Source organism: Rhinoraja longicauda, chromosome 8 (genome assembly GCF_053455715.1).
Source record: "Rhinoraja longicauda isolate Sanriku21f chromosome 8, sRhiLon1.1, whole genome shotgun sequence".
Lineage (NCBI taxonomy): Eukaryota > Metazoa > Chordata > Chondrichthyes > Rajiformes > Arhynchobatidae > Rhinoraja > Rhinoraja longicauda.
The window spans coordinates 50,125,026-50,144,098 of NC_135960.1; the positions used below are offsets into that span (position 1 = coordinate 50,125,026).

At 40.4% G+C, this 19,073-nt stretch overlaps 1 protein-coding gene across 3 annotated transcripts in view; it reads right to left on the reverse strand.

Annotated features, from left to right (window-relative positions):
- myo3b (myosin IIIB) overlaps positions 1-19,073 on the reverse strand; it is a 337,839-nt gene that overhangs the window by 26,923 nt on the left and 291,843 nt on the right. For all 3 annotated transcript variants that reach the window (XM_078403918.1, XM_078403917.1, XM_078403919.1), the window contains 3 exons: positions 4,589-4,698; positions 4,163-4,209; positions 3,805-3,940 (listed from right to left, as the gene is read on the reverse strand). In XM_078403918.1, the coding sequence (XP_078260044.1) occupies positions 3,820-3,940; positions 4,163-4,209; positions 4,589-4,698 (278 nt within the window). In that variant the 3' untranslated portion in view covers positions 3,805-3,819. The remainder of the gene's footprint in view (positions 1-3,804; positions 3,941-4,162; positions 4,210-4,588; positions 4,699-19,073) is intronic.

Genomic DNA, 19,073 nt, shown 5'->3' on the forward strand with positions numbered 1-19,073 from the left:
AAGATGGATCTTGTAAGAGCATAGTGTGTAGGATGCAGGTTTAAATCGAAGGTAGACACAAAATGCTGGAGTAACTCAGCGGGACAGGCAGCATCTCTGGAGAGAAGGAATGGGTGACATTTGGAGTCGAGACCCTTCTTCAGACTGATGTCAGGGGAGTAGGCGGGACGGAGATAGAATGTAGTTGGAGACAGTAAGGCTGGTGGGAGAACTGGGAAGGGGAGGGGATGGAGAGAGAGGGATATCAAGGGCTATTTGTAGTTAGAGAAGTCAATTTTCATACTGCTGAGGTGTAAGCTACCCAAGCGAAATATGAGGTGCTGTTCCTCCAATTTGCGCTGGGCTTACTCTGACAATGGAGGAGACCCAGGCCAGAAATGTCAGATTGGGAATGAGAGGGGGAGTTAAAGTGCTGAGCAACCGGGAGATCAGGTAGGTTAATGCAGACTGAGCAGAGGTGTTCAGCGATAGAATGGTTGTCTTTATCAATAGCTATAGAGATACAGGAGAAAAGGTGCATAAGGAACAAAATATCATTAAAATCAATTTTTTTCTTCCATTATTTTTTGGCACCAGTTCCTAACTTTTTTTATAAAAATCCTGCTATTTCATGTTTCTTCTTTTTCTTCTTTTTAATATTTCTATTTCATGTTCTTCAGTAATGGTGCCAAAAATAATCGAAGTGAAAATTTGATTTTAAGCATGTTTTTTTCCTTAAACACCTTTGCTCATATGCCTTTATCTTTGCAGCGATTAATAAAGATAACCATTCTACCCTCTTACAAGTTAGAACAATTCAAGATGTTCTGTCCAACCTGAATCTTTCCTCAGACAAGATTTAGTTATTATTAGCATTCCCATTCTCTGTTTGATAAATTTAGATATCCCTGGTTTCTATGCAACTGACAGGGAAATATAAATTAGCAGCAAAGATTAAGAGATTCATTTATTGCTTTATCACACAACAAAAAATATTTTTGCATATGTTTTACTTTGGAGTAAAACAATTATTTTGTAGACAGATAAACGTTAGTGAAGGAAAGAACTGCAGATGCTGGTTAAATCAAAGGTAGACACAAAATGCTGGAGCAACTCAGCGGGACAGGCAGTATCTCTGGAGAGAAGGAATGGGTGATGTTTCGGGTCGAGACCCTTCTTCAGACTGATCTCGGAGAGAAGGAATGGGTGATGTTTCGGGTCGAGACCCTTCTTCAAACTTTAGTAGCCGATTAGAAGTTGATTCAGAAAAGAACAGAGACAGATAAAAGGAAAGATCAGAAGTAAAGCAAATCAAAAGCAAAAGGTTATCACAAAAGAAGAAAGGCGTAAGTATGCAACAGATACGTACCAGATAGGAGACATAAAAAACATCAAATAAATATGACTATGACATGTAAATTCTATGATCCCCTGAACAAACACTGAAAGTTCTAACCACACATAAAATAAACAAAGAAAGCAGGCATTTTAAGGATGAGGAATTTAGAAAGAACAAGAAAGCTTCATAAAATAGATATATTTTGAAGTGTAGATGGAGTCAATGGTGGGAAGTCCAGTTTGTATGATGGACAGGGCAACATCTACAACGCTCTACAATTTCATGCAGTCTTCGGCAGGGGTGTTCCCAAACCAAGCTGTGACACAACCCAATAGAATGCTTTCTGTGGTGAATAAGCTTTATTGTATTTCTCTTTCCCTAACAGGTTGTATAACATTGGCCAAGTCGAAGAACTTCCAACTGCAATTTTCAATTTTGAAATTACAATGTTCTATTTCACAAACTATAAACTTTTTCAAACTTATCTACTTTTTATCTAACCACGGTTTGAGATATAAATGAACAAATTTGGGCTATACCATGTTCTATATTGAATGAAGAAACAAATGTATTCATTAATAAGAACTCGCCATTTAATTTTGTGCTTACTAAGGTCAGTCACGCCAGTACATTGGGACAAAAATGTGGTCAAAACCAGCTTGAAACTGTACGCAGATAATACCCAATGAACAGATTCCACTTGAATTATGGTTGTTGGGACAGGCAATCCTTGCATATTATACGAATCCCTGTATCTGCTCTAGGTTTCTGGAAATGATGTACTTACGTGGGCTTCTGCAAACCAAATGTAAAACTGCTGGGATTCGTTAAGAACAGCCAAATCGACATGTGGTGGACTTCCTGGCAAAATAGAGAATCCTGCAGTTTCACATTTGGTTTACAGGCAAGCATGTGGGTTCTGTACTTCCAGATTCTGATGACAGTAAAGAATGACAGAAGGCTCTTCCATGTACAGTATTTAGCACCTTCCATACCTGTAATGTCTCTCAGAAGACGTCTTTTCCCAGGCAATTAGTTATTTTTAGAGTGATTTCTATTGTTTTGTAGACATGAAGCAGTTGAGTTTTGCACGATGTTTTATGAACTGTAGGAAGATTAATGGCTCGTAAATGATTTGTTAGTGTTGCTTCAGAATAACAGTGTCCATGGATTTAGGAAAACATATTCTTCCTTGGAAAAAGTCCCATGCAATTTTTTTACCATCCATGCAAACAGGTCAACGGGTTGTTGGCATGATGTGTTACCTGAATGACAAGAATTTGTATGGGTTCTGCATGATGTGATTTTTATATCTAATCTGATCTTGAAGTGATTAATGCTGACAAGACACAAAACAAACATGCTCTATTCCCAAGCCATGAAATATCTCACCTTGATAAACTCAAATAATCCAATAAAGCACACAGGCCTAAAGATTAGCTGAACATTTTTTATTTATGGAGTTTCAGAATTGTAGAGTATGAATAAATAATGTATCAATAAAGGGGAGTGTAGAAATGTGCAAATTGAAGAAAAAATGTATGTTCTGAAGAAGGAATTATATTAGTTGAATTAATTCCAGTTATACATTGGCTGTAGCGGTCACATATCATGACCTGGAGGCATTAAAGGACACCTGGACAGCCCATTTGTTACTCTGCAAGCTAATACCACAAACACAAGAGATCTCCATGCTCTTCCCTCAACCCATACTGTTCTACTTGGGGACATGTATTTTAGTGACAGGTGTGCATAGTTGGATCTATTCATTCTAAATTCAATTTGAGGTCAGTTTTCATTGCCTCTATGAATAATGACTAGTTACCTACAATACAGAAGTTCTAGGCACAAATACAACTTTTTTCCATCATGCAATTAACAGATCTCCAAATGTAATCAAGGTTAACAAATTGAAAAATGTGGAAGCAATTTTGAATGGAACTACAAATAGTTTCAAAGTTATTCATATTATTGATTATCTATTGGTCTGTATTTTTTTTCTGAGTTTTTATATATTTCATGAACAAGATGATTTTTTTTTCATAGAACAGTGCAATGCTGTTGCATTGCACAAACATGGCACAAACATAAATCCCTCAGTGCTCAAATTGTTAATAAATTAATGATGGAATTGACTGAAAGCTTGCAGATCAATACTGGGTATATTTTCATACTTACAAGTAGAATTAAAACCCTCTGGAAATGGACTTGAATGAAACAGCAAGAGGCATGTAGATTGATTAAAAAAAAATCATTGACAGTGCCCTCCACAGAAACACTTTTAGGTTTACAGGCTTTTTAGCCTTACACCAAAACCAACGATGATTAGTGAACCATTCTTTGCGATTATTTGATTCTTATTTCACCTATTTAAAAAATAATAATAATTTTTGACTAATTGCTTATTCTGAAAATAATTTATAAAACTTGCATTAGAAGAATTAATTTGTGCGATTTTAATGAGAGTTATGAGATCAATAGATTACCTATAATGTCTTCTTTTAGCTATGACCTCTTGGAATAGGAAGAGAAGAGTTTAATGAATCGTCTTCCTCGGGGACAGGTTCAACAGATGATAGTGATTTGTAATACTCATCCTCAATGTCCAGCACTTTGATTTGGCTGTGGTAAGAAGGGGAAAAGATACAGTCACAAGTGGCTTATCAGCACACATAATGTAGCTTTTCACGCGCAGAAGTAGCATTGAAAACGTCAGTCACAAAATAAAGATTTATTTTCTATATAATTTAAGCAAATTTATAAAAGATACAAATAATCAGGAATCTATTGAAGAATAGTATTTTCTATTTCCAGTTGGAAAGAACTAAAAGAGTATCTGTTTACCCAAGTTTTCTTGGCTTTCTTTTGCTCCCTTGGTATTCTAGGATTCCCTGTGGAGAGGGCAAAGAACACACAGTCAACAGCAAAGCAGCAAGTCGTTAATTTTTAATTCAAAGTGATTTTCTGTTGAATGCAAGCAGATGCTGATAATATCAGAAGTCACAGCATAATTTTTTTGATCAAAGAGCTCAAGTGAGCCTGATGAAGCATGCATCTTGCTTGGCTTTGATAAACCACATCAATTATTCACCGTGACGGCAGACATCCTGACATGAAAGCAACAGATAAAGAGCATAAGCACATGTTCACGAAGACAGACAGAAGAGGAGCATGGGGGTGGGGCTGGAGAGGTTAGGGCAGGTATTTATAATGGTATTATCATGTGGACCCAAAGTCAGCCAAAGAGCTTTATTGCTACTTTGAACTCACATTTAACTGGTTATAATACAGGCTGTCCTCAGGGCTGTTCAGCATTTTGGGCTGCTGCATTCGCCGACGTGGTGTTCTGAACTGTCTTTGTTCTGTCTCTTGCCCTGATCCTAAACATTAAATCACAATGTTGTTAACCTTCCAATAATCCAAAGCCTCATCCACTTGTTTTACTGCTATTTCATAAATTTTCCCGACCTCTGCTGCTCATTATTCACTTAAAATCTCACCATTAACTGCGAATTGCTAAACAAGATGAGCATCATGGTTCCCATGGAAAAAAAACATTTTGAGGAAAAAAACGAAACACTTTCTGTAGCAAAATGTTAATTGCAACTGAATGCAGATTTTTAATTCCTTGCTTATCTTCACAATTTTTGTTTCATTCCTTTTTCTTTGGTTCAAATCCATACATTTTTAACCAGCTGCAATCAATTCTTTACAATCAGATACTTTGTTTGAAAACTACAAATGCAGCAGCATGATAATGTGATCTGCAAGTTTCTTTCCCTCCATTTCGAAAATATCACATATATAGCACATATGACCCTTTTACATCTTGACCAATTGTGCATTCACTTTACTTTGCAGTAACAGACGTAGTAATGTGAAGTAGTAACATAACGTGAAGAATGTTGATCCTGAAAGATACAAGACATTTTTTTATTTCCAAAAATACTCTTTATTTAGAACAGAAATATATACAAAATATATACAAAACAAGAACGATACAAAAACTCTTCTGACATTCTCAGCGTCTGTACATTCATTAGTGTTATATTCTGTAGTGTTCGCAACTATCCTTAAACCAAGCACCCTTGCCACTCTTGTGGCCCCCTGGGGTGACATTTCTTCCCTTGTTTGAGGGGTGTCTCCATCTGATTCTGCCCCTCAATGTCCCACAGACAGTGGTCCTCCCCACAGAGCCTTGGCTACTAAACAGGCAGCTTCCTGGATGAGATTGCCATTAAAAGTGAAAAGAGAGATATTTTATATCCCTATAGCCCACTCACTTATCCAGCCAATATACAGTATATCCCTCAACCAATATCACCAAAATGGATCCCATGAACTTGCTGCTTGTGGAGCCCTGACATCTGCCAACCAGCTTTTGCTATTTTCGGTTATAAGAGCGCCTGGACTTCAAAAATAATTCATGATCCTGCCGATGGTAAGGAATCACTAGAAATTTATGCATGCGAAGATGGTATTGAAATACTTTTATTTTCTTTTTTTTTGGGAGCCTCAGAACATAGCATGCCGAAGGGAAAATGAACTACTTGAAGCAATCTTTAAAAAATACCAACACAATGGGCTTGCGGATACACCTTAGCAAGTGGCTGAGTGAGAGGATATTAAGCTAAAAGTCAAAAACTCTTTGCCCCACACAATGATTTTAAGTTCTAAAATTTACAGGACTTGCTTCACCTGTCAGCTTGGCTTGTTTGTCCACATGGATATGCAGGGAATGTTCATAAGACCAGAGGACATAGGAGCAGAATTAGGCCATTCGGCCTATCGAGTCTATTCTGCCATTCAGCCATGCTTGATCTACCTTTCCCACTCAATCCCATTCTCCTGCCTTCTTCCTTTCACCTTGACACCCTTAATAAACAAGACCCTCTCAATCTTCGATTTTAAAATACCCAATGGCCTGGCTTCCATGGCTGTCTGGATGGAGGGATATGGATCATATGCAGACAGATGAGATTAGTTTGTCTTGACATCAAGTTCAGATATTGTGAGCCAATGAGTCTGTTCCTGCACTGTACTATTCTATTTTCTAAATCAGATGATGATGTTTTTCTATACATTTAATGAATGGAGGTCCCATTTGGCTATTCAGTGATTCAATTGAAGTTAAAGGATACCTGTTATAATGTTGTACCAAAAATAAATTTTATTTGATTGTCCCATAAATGGGTTGGGGTAACTTATCTGCTCCCCTAAATAGCACGATAGATAGCTCAGCTTTGATTTGGCCTCAAATCGTTGATCTGTACAAACCAACCCTCCAGCAGTATAACATGGTTCAGATCATTCAGTAGCTCACAAGATTGATGATGATGAGAGGACACAGTAGTCACTTTTTAAACGTTAAAAAGCACTTTTAAAAAAACCTTTGAAACCTTTAATCTCCGGCTGAGATGGATGGAAACTGGGACAAGGGTGCCCAAAAATCTTTTCAATAATTATGGAAAATTCCAGTGAAATTTGTTGAAAGTTGAAACAGCCGACTAGCAGCTTTGCAGTAGGTTGTACAAGTTCAAGTAAGCAAGGGGCAGACGGGTTGACAGTAAGAGCATTCAATGTCATCACAATATTCATTATGAGTGATTAAAAAACTGCAGACTCAAAGTAAATTTTGAAAACTCAAATAATCAGTTTTGAAAACTCAATTCATTTATCATGTTCTCTTAAAACACTGGGTCTAATCTCCCTATTCAACAACATTGAAGGAGTACTCTCATTAGAAGAATTATAATGGTTTAATAAAGTGGGCAGCACAATGGCACCACAGGTAGAGCTGCTGCCTCATAGCGCCAACTTAAAATTCAAATACTGTATATGATCCATTATTGGCCACTTATGAATAACGTTGGGAGCGCTGGTCTAATCCAAAGCATCCATGACGCTATCTATTCTGAACTTGAGTCTCAATAGGTTTCATCATCAGACTTCCAATAAACCCATTTTCCAGTGATAGGTGAGTAAGTACAACCGGGCTATGCTTTCTTATCTTGATTTCAATAAAATGTTTGAAAACGAAAGATCCCTATGACTGAATCATTAAGTTTTAAAATCATTCATTTTTCAACATTCAAATCACTAACTTTTCTCTGGAAGAAATTATACTATTGCAGCTGAACAAATCACATTTAAATCCAGAAGGCAGCAGACCAGAAATGGGGTTATGAACATGGTGATATTATTGCCAACTTTATCAGTTGAATGTGGAAAAGAGGAACATCTTATCATCAGAACAGATGTGTGGAGATCGAGAAATTAGGAGAATGAAATGGCATCCTCGTGGAAAGCTGGGTTGGAGGAGGTGCAGTTGAGATAGCTGTGGGAATTAGTGAGCTTAACATCAATATTGGTAGCTAAACTAGCCATTGAGATGGAGGCAGAGATTTCAAGAAAGGGAAGAGTCAGATCAGACGTAGACCCAAGTGAAAGTGAGTGCAGTGCGGAGAGTTGGGTTAGTTTAAAAAGATGGAACTGCAAGATCATGAAGAGATTTAAACTAGAACACTGGAAAGTTTCCTGCTGGTTATGCAGCCTGGACTTCCCTCTCAATAAAGAGAAATGACATGAAGAATTAATTGAAGTCAAGAAGGAATAACCCAGCTCCCACAGATGGGTAAGTACCTACACATCTCGATAAAGATCAAAGATCTGAAGAACCCTTCTGAACAAGGGGCTTGACCCGAAACGTCCCCCATTCCTTCTCTCCAGAGATGCTGCCTGTCCCGGTGAGTTACTCCAGCAATTTGTACCAATCCTCAGTGCAAACCAGCATCTGCAGTTCCTTCCTACACATTGAGCCAAACATGTCAGATAAAGAACTGCAAATTTGCCAGGCCTTGGTATGCTATTGCAGAGGTGGTCAAATTCAGTTACTTTGCCAAACACATCATCCAGGAGGTATTTTTCAGTTCTATAGCCTTTTTTAAAAAACATTAATTCACCTTTTAAATTAGCTTTTATTTCACTTGCTCATATGATATGGCTACAATTGATATTGATATTTTATCATATTTATTGATATCATTGATATTGATATCATATTGTTCATATCAATGACATGGCTATCATTGCAAGCTCAGCAGTTATTCCTGTCTCTAAACCCCCTTAAGGTGATGGTGATGAGCCATTTTTTTAAGCCTTTGTAATTCTGCTGATGATGGTACTCCCACAATGTTGTTGAATAGCGAGATTAGACCCAGTCCAAATGAAAGAACAGAAAGAAATTTCCAAGTCCTGATGCTGGGTAATGCAGAGGAGAAGTTACTGGTGTTGCCGTGCTTTCTCAATAGAAAAGATCACAGGTGTAGGAGGGGCTGCTTGTGAAGCCGAAGCAAGTACAGGTCCACCACCAATTTTCCGGCACCTTTGGTTCCAGAGCCTTGTCATATTAACTGTTTTGTTGGTCCAACAGAGGTCACGGCCTTGGGGGGGGGGGGGGGGGGGGGGGTGATCTTATAGAGGTGTATACAATTATTAAGGGAATTGATAGGGTGAATGTAAAAAGCCTTAAAGTCACAGTTGGGGAATCATGAACCAGAGGACATAGGTTAAGATGAGAGGGGAAAGATTTAATAGGAATCTGAGGGGTATCTTGTTTACTCGGAGTGGTGGGTTTTTAGAACAAGCTGCTAGAGGAGGTAGTTGAGGCAGGTACAATAACAACATTTAAAAGGCACTTGGACAGGTGAATGGATAAGAAACATTTAGAGGGATATTGGAAATGCAGGCAAATTCGGCTGGTTTGGATGAGGCATCATCGTCGGCATGCACAAATTGGGCTGAAGGGCCTGTTTCGGTGCTATATGACTTTATGACACTATGACACTAAACCTTGAGATAATGATGAGTACGTCTACAAATGCAGCATCTTGATGATGGTTTGGGTGTGACGAGCCATTCAACATTTTTTACTTCTAGTATTTGGAACGGATTTCTTTACAGGAGTTTGGTCCCCTAAGGTGATTTCAACGTGACCAGCAGTGCTCTGTGCAGCACAGGGCCCTCAGGCTGAGCCAGCCACTGAAGGTGACAGAGTTTCAATGTGAATCTCTAGTTTTGCACTGTCCAACAAATGGAAACACTTTCTCAATGTTGTCCATCAATCAGACAATTCGATCTTACTGAAGTCTAAAACAAGGTTACTAATCGAGATGCATTACAGTATAAGAAAATAACTGCAGATGCTGGTACAAATCGATTTATTCACAAAATGCTGGAGTAACTCAGCAGGTCAGGCAGCATCTTGGGAGAGAAGGAATGGGTGACGTTTCGGGTCGAGACCCTTCTTCAGACTGATGTCAGGGAGGCGGGAACTTTAGATAGTTCCTCTGTCCCTCCCTTCCCCTCCTCCTTCCCAGATCTCCCTCTATCTTCCTGTCTCCACCTATATCCTTCCTTTGTCCCGCCCCCCTGACATCAGTCTGAAGAAGGGTCTCGACCCGAAACGTCACCCATTCCTTCTCTCCCGAGATGCTGCCTGACCTGCTGAGTTACTCCAGCATTTTGTGAATAAATCGAGATGCATTACAGCATGGTTTGGGAATAGTTCCATCCAAAACTGCAAGATTGTACAGAAATGTGGACATAGCCCATATCATCATGCAAACCAAAGATAATAGAGCAGAGCAAGATAGACCACTCGACCCTAAAAACCGTAGTATGTCATGGTGCCATTTTAGTAGGCAGAAACTTGCAGAAACATTTAAAAAGAAAAATAACAAAAATCTGTGAATTGATAGATGATATGTATTCTGCATTTTTATGGTATCATCACACATACTGTTCCCCCAAAACACTGATTACACTGCGAGAGGCATAGCGAACGGCGGGTTTTGCTTACTAAAATGGCGGACGTTACACTCCTTTGCATACTACACTTCAGTATAGGTGATTTCAACAGAGTGGTTCATCTTGCTTCGCTAGTATCTTTGACGCAAACCAACCTCCCTTCCATTGACTCCATCACCATTTCATGCTGCTTTGGCAAGGCCACCAGCATAATCAAGGACGGGTCTCACCCCTGTCACTCCCTCTTTACCGCTCTCCCATCAGGCAAGAGGTACAGTAGTGTGAAAATGCACGCCTCCAGATTCAGGGACAGTTTCGTCCCAGCTGTTGTAAGGCAACTGAACCATCCTATCAACAACTAGAGAGCAGCCCTGAGCTACTATCCACCTAATTGGAGGCTCTCGGACTATATTTAATCGGACTTTACTAGACTTTATCTTGTACTATATGTAATTCACGTTATCATGTATCTGTACACTGCGGATGGCTTGATTGTAATCATGTATCTTTCCGCTAACTGGTTAGCACGCAACAAAAGCTTTTCAGTATCCCTTGGTACACATGACAATAAACTAAACTAAATCAGCACGTGTTGATGATACCTTCTTTTAATCTACGTTTGTAACCAAGCCGTTGGCTAACTGTCTTAATTCTTTCTTACATGGCTCTCCATCAAATTCTCATGATGCTTCTTGGAACACTTTGTTATATTAAAGGTAATTAAAAATTACAGACCATTCCTGTTGTACGAAAACCAGCTTTATGAATACCCATACATATGAACAAGCTCCCATAATATTAAATTCAAAAATCGGAAGCATGTATTTACGTTCATTCTGATGGCCAGCATTATTAGTATCTGAAGTCTGAAGAAGAGTCTTAATCCGAAAAGTCACCCATTCCTTCCCTCCAGAGATGCTGCCTGTCACGCTGTGTTACTCCAGCATTTTGTGTCTATCTTTGGTGTAAACCAGCATCTGCAGTTCCTTCCCACAAATAACTAGTTTCCTCTCACTCTCTCCACTTTTAGTAATTGTTATTTCTTATCTGACTTGTGTGTCTTTGATGCTATGGAGGTGTGGTGAACACATTGAGAGATGTTCCTCCACTTTCCAACATGGATAGTATCATTTATGCATTTATTTCTGTAAAAATGGAACCTGGTCATTAGGGATATAATTTAAGGTCACTCAAAATCAAAACATAAAGGAAAAAAGTTAAGTTACCAATTTGAATGCAGTCTTAGGACACTGGAGGCTAATTAAATTGTGGCTTTCAGAAGATCATTGGATCATTATTTGAGAGAAAAAGAAATTGGGGGGTACATTGAGAGGACTAGTAAGTGAAACTGGCTGCATCGTTCTTGCAGCAAGCTTATGTGGATTCAGAAGGAAATATAGTTTATTTTGTGTTGTTATCTTTCTATGCTCATTACTCATTTGTTTATTCTTTTCCCTTATGGTCTAAGCAATGCATGGTTTCCCATTACACCCAAATGTACCATATAGAATTTATTTGTATTACATTAATTTGTAATTTATATACCTATTTTGAAATTGTTAATCCCTGACTGTGTCTTGTGGACAAGTGGCCTATGAAATTTCCATATGATTTTATATGGCACAGAATGCAATTAACTGCAGTAATGTTGCAAATATACTCTGGGTCATAATGCAAAGGATAATCATAATGTTTCTAACATTTTAAAATGTATATTGATGTAAGATCTCCTTTGTTCTTCCACCTTGCTGCTCAGTAGCACACCAGGTGACATAATTTAGTATCTAGTAATAAAACTAAATTAGGGCTAAGTATTCATACACTAAACAGTAACAGAAAGAAGCATGTGTGCCACCATTAAAGCTGTGTATATACACATTCAGTTTTGGAAAAGTTTTGGCCTCTTAATACTTAACATTTTTCTTTCTAATCATTTCAACTTCAAACAAATGAGGCAAGATGCATAGCAAAAGAATTGCAAGTGGCTTTCACCAGGTACTTTGGATGGGAGCTGCCAAATAGTTGCAGTGAAGACATGCAGATTGGAACATTGAACAGTACAGAGCAAATACAATGTCTGTGCCGAACATGATGCCAAGATCAACTGTTATCTACCTGCACTTAATCCATATCCTTCCATTCCCTACATATCCATATGCCTGTCCAAAAGTCTCTTAAACGCCACTATCGAATCTGGCTCAACCATCATCCCCTGGCAGTATGTTCCAGACATTGTGTAAAAAAAAACCTGCGACTCACCCTCTAGTATTTGATTATTCCATCCTGTGAAAAAGGTTCTGACTGTCGACTCTATCCATGCCTCTCATACGGCATATTTATTTATTAACTTTCTTAAAAACATACCTTATTCATTATATATACTGTAAGCACCAGCAGAATATGTTGTTCTCTTTGGTATAAACTAGCATCTGCAGTTCTTTGTTTCTACATGTCTTTTTCTATATTCATTTTATGATGAATTTATTTTTTTCTCTTAATATACCTAAATATCACTCATGTTTTCTCCTTAAACAATTGTCCATTGAAGCATTTTAGAGCCTGTTACAGAGGGCCCGAGCCCTCGGTGTTGTGTGGCAGCAGGAAATCTGACAGTGATTCTTTCTCGTAAAGCCTTATGTGGTGACTAAAAGACTCACTTGGCACTACACTAGCAACCTGGAACATGACTCAAGTTTGCACATATTGCCAAATGGGGACAGTGAACCTCCAATGTTGTCAAGATAAAAATAAATCACTCTAGGGAAATCTATTATGGGCTCTTTTGCATTGACCGAGAAGAGGTAAAAATTTGCTTGAAACATTCCATACAGAAATGGGCACAGTTGCATCAAAAACAATGTGCGCTCCATCAATTCCAATACAAACAATGGACAAAATGTCAGGTGGGCATAATAATAGGTGGTTGTTCCATTGGCTAAATCGTGCTTCTTTCTCGCCTGCAGTCTGAAGAAGGGTCTCGACCCCAAACGTCACCCCAGTTCCTTCTCTCCTGAGATGCCGCCTGTCCGATGTTGGGGAAGTCCAGAACAAGGAGTCACAGTTTAAGGATAAGGGGGAAGTCTTTTAGGACCGAGATGAGAAAGTTTTTTTTCACACAGAGAGTGGTGAATCTGTGGAATTCTCTGCCACAGAAGGTAGTTGAGGCCAGTTCATTGGCTATATTTAAGAGGGAGTTAGATGTGGCCCTTGTGGCTAAAGGGATCAGGGGGTATGGAGAGAAGGCAGGTACTGGATACTGAGTTGGATGATCAGCCATGATCATATTGAATGGCGGTGCGGACTCGAAGGGCCGAATGGCCTACTCCTGCACCTATTTTCTATGTTTCTATGTTTCTATGTCCCGCTGAGTTACTCCAGCATTTTGTGTCTATTTTCGATTTAAACCAGCATCTGCAGTTCCTCCCTACACATATCAACAAGAACTACCAGTTATCAGATATGAAATAGACACAAAAAGCTGGAGTAACTCAGCGGGTCAGGCAGCATCTCTGGAGAAAAGGAACAGTTGACATTTTGGGTCGAGACCCTCCTTCAGACATATGATTTCATTCCTACACAGTTATCAGATACTATTGACTTTACTTCCACATCCTTATCCAGGATCTGACATCATCCAACTTACTTCTGGTATTGAAATAAATGCAATTTAATCCGACCGTCTTTCCTCACTCCCTGCCCTACACCTGCCTATATTCTGTCAACCTAACCTTCTCTTACTGACTTTCACCACTGAATTGGAACCTATCCTCCCATCAATATAGATTGAACCTTCCAACTAGCACGAGCAAAACTGCCTGCCAGGATATTAGTTCCCCCTCCAGTTCAGGTCACCTCTGCCTCAAAAGAGATTCCAATGGTCCAAAAATCGGAATCCCTGCACCCTGCTCCAAGTCCTCAGCCATGTATTGTGTAAGATGGAACTGCAGATGCTGGTTTAAACTGAAGATAGACACAAAATGTTGGAATAACTCAGTGGGACTGGCAGCATCTCTGGAGAGAAGGAATGGGTGACGTTTCGGGTCTGAAGAAGTGTCTCGCCCCGAAACGTCACCCACTCCTTCTCTCCAGAGATGCTGCCTGTTCCGCTGAGTTACTCCAGCTTTTTGTGTCTATCCTCAGCCATGTATTCATCTGTCCTATCATCCTGTTCATACCTTCACTAGCACCTGGCACCACTATTGATCACAACTCTTGAGGTATTGCTTTTTAACCTTCTTGTTAAACTCCCAGTATTCACTCTGCAGGACCTCATCTATTTTTCTACCTATGTTGTTTGTACCAACATGCACAACAACTTCTGGCTGCTCCCCCTCCCCCTTGAGCATGTTCTGCGGTCACTCTGAGACATCCTGGACCCTGGCACCAGGGAGGCTACAGACCATGCTGGAGTCTTGTCTTCTGCCACAGAATACCTTGTCTGTCTTCCTAACTAATGAGAGTCCTCTCACTATGGCCATGTCTGAATTCATGCCACTCTGCTGTGCCTCAGAGCCACACTTGGTGCCACAGACCTGACTGTTGTTGCTCTCCTCTGAACAGTCATTTCCCCTCCCCCAATCCCTCTCCCCCCCACCCGCTCCACAACAGTGTCAAAAAGAGTATACTTGTTTTCAAGGGGAATGGCCCTAAGGGATGCCTGCAGTCTCTACCTACTCTGTTTTCTGGTGGTCACCCATCTATGTTCTGTCTGTACCTTCGGTGTGACTACCTCACTATGACTCCTGTCCATGGCAACCTCATACTCCCGGACAATAGGGAAGTTGTCCGGTTGCAGCGCCAGTGACCTGGAGCGGTCAGTCACGAGCGGCAGTACCTCCCACAGGTGTCGTCCTCAGAGACACTGGAAGTTTCCCTGACTTTACACGTCCTGCAGGAGGAACATGCCAGTGTCTCAACTATCATCCATTCTGCACCAAGGCCGAAGAAGTATTACAAAAAAAAACCTTACCTTATCTTGCCAATACCTTCTGCTCAGCCTTCTTGCCGAGCTCTCTCAAGCCAAAGCCTCAACACTTACCCCCAAACACAGAACTTGCACCTCAACACACAGCCACTCCTACAATGACTGCTCCATTAATAAAATAATGATTCACTTAATTAAAATAAAGAAAGTATTTATATCAATTTCGCCTGCTTTTAAATGTTTTTGGAGGAAGGAACTGCAGATTAAACCAAAGATGGACACTAAAATGCTGGAGTACCTCAGCGGGACAGGCAGCATCTCTGGATAGAAGGAATGGGTGACATTTCGGGTCGAGACCCTTCTTCGGACTGAATGATGTTTTTGATTGTCGGAGACATTTAGAGATTGTTTAAAAGGCCAACAGGAGGAGGGTGGAGGTGAGACCTCAGAGTCCACCATCTAAGACCTAGTCGCCACTTGTGAACTGCTTTGCCTTGATGAATCCTTCAGTCCATCGGAGCCACAGAGCTGTGAAAGCTTAGTGTGGCCTCAGGGATTGTGTGGGAGATGATTGATGCTGTGGGCTAGCCCAGCCACAGACTAACTTAAAAATGCTGATGTTTCAACCTAGACAACTTTCTTTCCGATAGTTTAATATTTATTAGATTAGCACCCTATCTGCCTTTTAAGGGGAATACTGTATGGAAAACTGTAGGTATTCTGATGTCTGACCAAGCTATCTACTACCCTTATCATCTGCACTCTTTTCTCCCCCCCCCCCTCCACCTATATTCCTTCTTCTGGCGTCACACATTGCGTCTTTTCTATCCTTATCATACACCTTTTGCCTTTTCATCTCATGCCTTTGTCCAGCCATCTGCCTATCACAAACCCCTCCTCACCTGTATCCACCTATCACTCACCCTGCTTTGTCCTGCCCCCACCTCTATTCCAACTTTCTTCTTCCTCCACTTCCAACCCCCCTCACTACAATCAGAGTGAAGAAGGGTCTTGAGCCAAAATGTCACCTATCCATGTTCTCCAGACAAGCTGCCTGACCTGCTGATTTACTCAGGCACTGTATTTTTGTACACCAGCATCTGCATTCCTAGTGTCTACCTAATCTCAACTGAAATAGATTAACCAATCTATGATATTTGCTGCTCAATAAACGCACAATTTAATTGCTCAGTCTACTTTCAAAGAATGGTTCCATTTCAAAATTTGTAGACATGAATTTTGATGACATGAATATTGGTACATAAGTTTGTTATTTTTTTCATGCATTCATAAATCAAGGATTTATATTTTGGTCTTCAATTCCAGGAGAGGACAGAATGCAATGCGACTGGTGGCACATTCTTCCTGCTGCCATTCGGCATCTGCTAATTTAATGGGGCTTTTTAATGAGCCTTTTAAATTGGTATTTCAGCCATCTCAATTTCAGATAAGAAAACATCATACCCAGCCATCCAATTTTCTAACCTCAATTTTGTTAGCAAAATTTGTAATTAATTTTAAAGCTTTGTGTTCATTTCTCAGACTGTTCATGTTTTATTATGTTGGAAGCTGTGGGAAACGAAAACCCTAGACCAGAATAACACTGGCAATTCTGACAACATCCCATTATTAGTAGAAATAAAGAACTGTAGATGCTGGTTCATACACAAAAGTACACAAACTACTGGAGTAACTTAGCAGGTCAGGCTGCATATCTGGAGAACACAGATATTTCGGGCCGAGACTATTCTTCAGACTCTATTCCATCTTTATTTTGTAAAGAGACAGGTGGGAACTAGTTTAAAAAAAAAGTCTATCAACTCTTTTGGCCACCTTTTGATTTAAACAGTGATTTCCTGGTCAAAGATAGACACAAAAAGTTGGAGTAACAGGTAGGTGCAGGCGGGCTGAGCAAAGGTGTTCCGCAAAACGACTGTCCAGTCTACGTTTCGCGGAACACCTTCGTTCAGTCCGCCTGAACCTACCTGATCTCCCGGTTGCCGGGAAGGACACTTTAATTCTCCTTCCCATTCCTACACAGACCATTTCTGTCCTTGGTCTTCTCCATTGTCAGAGTGAGGCATGCAAAACAAAGCTTTCACTGTTTCTTGGTACATGTGACAATAATAAACCTAAACCTATGAAAAAAAATCATTCATTGTCAAAGATGAATCAGAGAGGAACTCAAAGTGAAGAAGTAGGGTGAAAAATTAATAAACAAAATCCAAAAAAACAGTAATCAATTTTACTTCAGCTAAATAAAATAATGCATGCTTAAAAGCATATTGATTGGGGTTTTATTTAAATTGGATAATTAAATTATGTTCTAATAGGCCAAGAACTTTAAGATCGGCAGGTGAAGGAGAGAGTGTGGGGATTGGCTGCAGTAGTTGAAGCCCTAGTGAGTTTTTTAAGAGCGGGTCTTTAAAAACTGGTCAGGGCCAGCCTGGAACACATATCTTCAAGGTCGGCAGAGGAATGGCAGGTAAAGGAGCAAGTGTGGGGATTGGCTGCAGAGTCTAAATTAGCAAATTTGTAAATTAGTAAAATAAGTTAATTGAACATCAAATAAAAGTAGGGCTTGCACTAGTCCTCAACACAGGCACATCACAGGGCTGTGTGCTCAGTCCTCTCCTGTACTCCCTGTTCACGCACGACTGTACTGCTAAGCACAGCTCAAACAGCATCCTAAAGTTTGCTGACGACACGACCATCTTGGGCCTCATCACAGACAACAATGAGATGGCCTACAGAGAGGAGGTAAAGGCACTAAACAGCTGGTGCCAGGAAAATAACCTCTCTCTCAATGTCAGCAAAACTAATGAGATGATCGTGGACTACAGGAGACAGCGGGGGAGTGGACACCTCCCCATCCACATCGGTGATGCTGAGGTTGAAAGGGTCAGCAGCTTTAAGTTCCTCGGTGTGCACATCATTGAGGACCTTTCCTGGACACTGCACACGGACACAATAGCAAAGAAGGCCCACTAGTGGCTCTTTTTCCTGAGAAGACTGAGGAAGTTTGGCATGAACGCCAGCATCCTCACAAACTTCTACAGATGCACCATCGAGAGCCTGCTGACGGGCTGCATTACAGTCTGGTACGGGAACTGTTCTGCCCACAGCCACAAATCACTACAGAGAGTGGTGAAGACAGCACAGCACATCACTGGCAACTGTCCCCCGGCCATTCAGGACATATTCTACCGGCGGTGCCACGCATCATCAAGGACCACAGCCACCCAGCACGCAGGCTGTTCTTGTTACCGTCAGGCAGATGATACAGGAGTATGGCTGTGCGTACCACCAGACTTAAGAATAGTTTCTACCATCAGGCCATCAGGCTTCTGAACTCATTAACACATTTCAAATCATATACGCTTGATTTTTTTGAGGATGTAACAAGTAAAATGGACAAGAGAGAGCCAGTGGATGTAGTGTATCTGAACTTTCAGAAAGCCTTTGATAAGGTCCCACACAGGAGATTAGTGGGCAAAATTAGAGCACATAGTATTGGGAGTAGGGTATTGACATGGATAGAAAATTGGTTGGCAGACAGGAAACAAAGAGTAGGGATTAACAGGTCCCTTTCAGAATGGCAGGCAGAGACGAGTGGGGTGCCACAAGACTCAGTGCTGGGACCGCAGCTATTTACAATATACATTAATGATTTAGATGAAAGAATTAAAAGTAACATTAGCAAATTTGCAGATGGCACAAGGCTAGGTGGCAGTGTGAACTGGGAAGAGGATGCTATGAGGACGCAGGGTGACTTGGACAGGTTGGGTGAGTGGCCAGATGCATGGCAGAAGCAGTATAATGTGGATAAATGTGAGGTTATCCACTTCGGTGGCAAAAACAGGATGGCAGATTATTATCTGAAAGGTGTCAGGTTAGGAAAAGGGGAAGTACAACGAGACCTGAATGTCCTTGTACATCAGTCACTGAAAGTAAGCATGCAAGTACAGCAGGCAGTGAAGAAAGTTAATGGCATGTTGGCCTTCATAACGAGAGGAGTTGAGA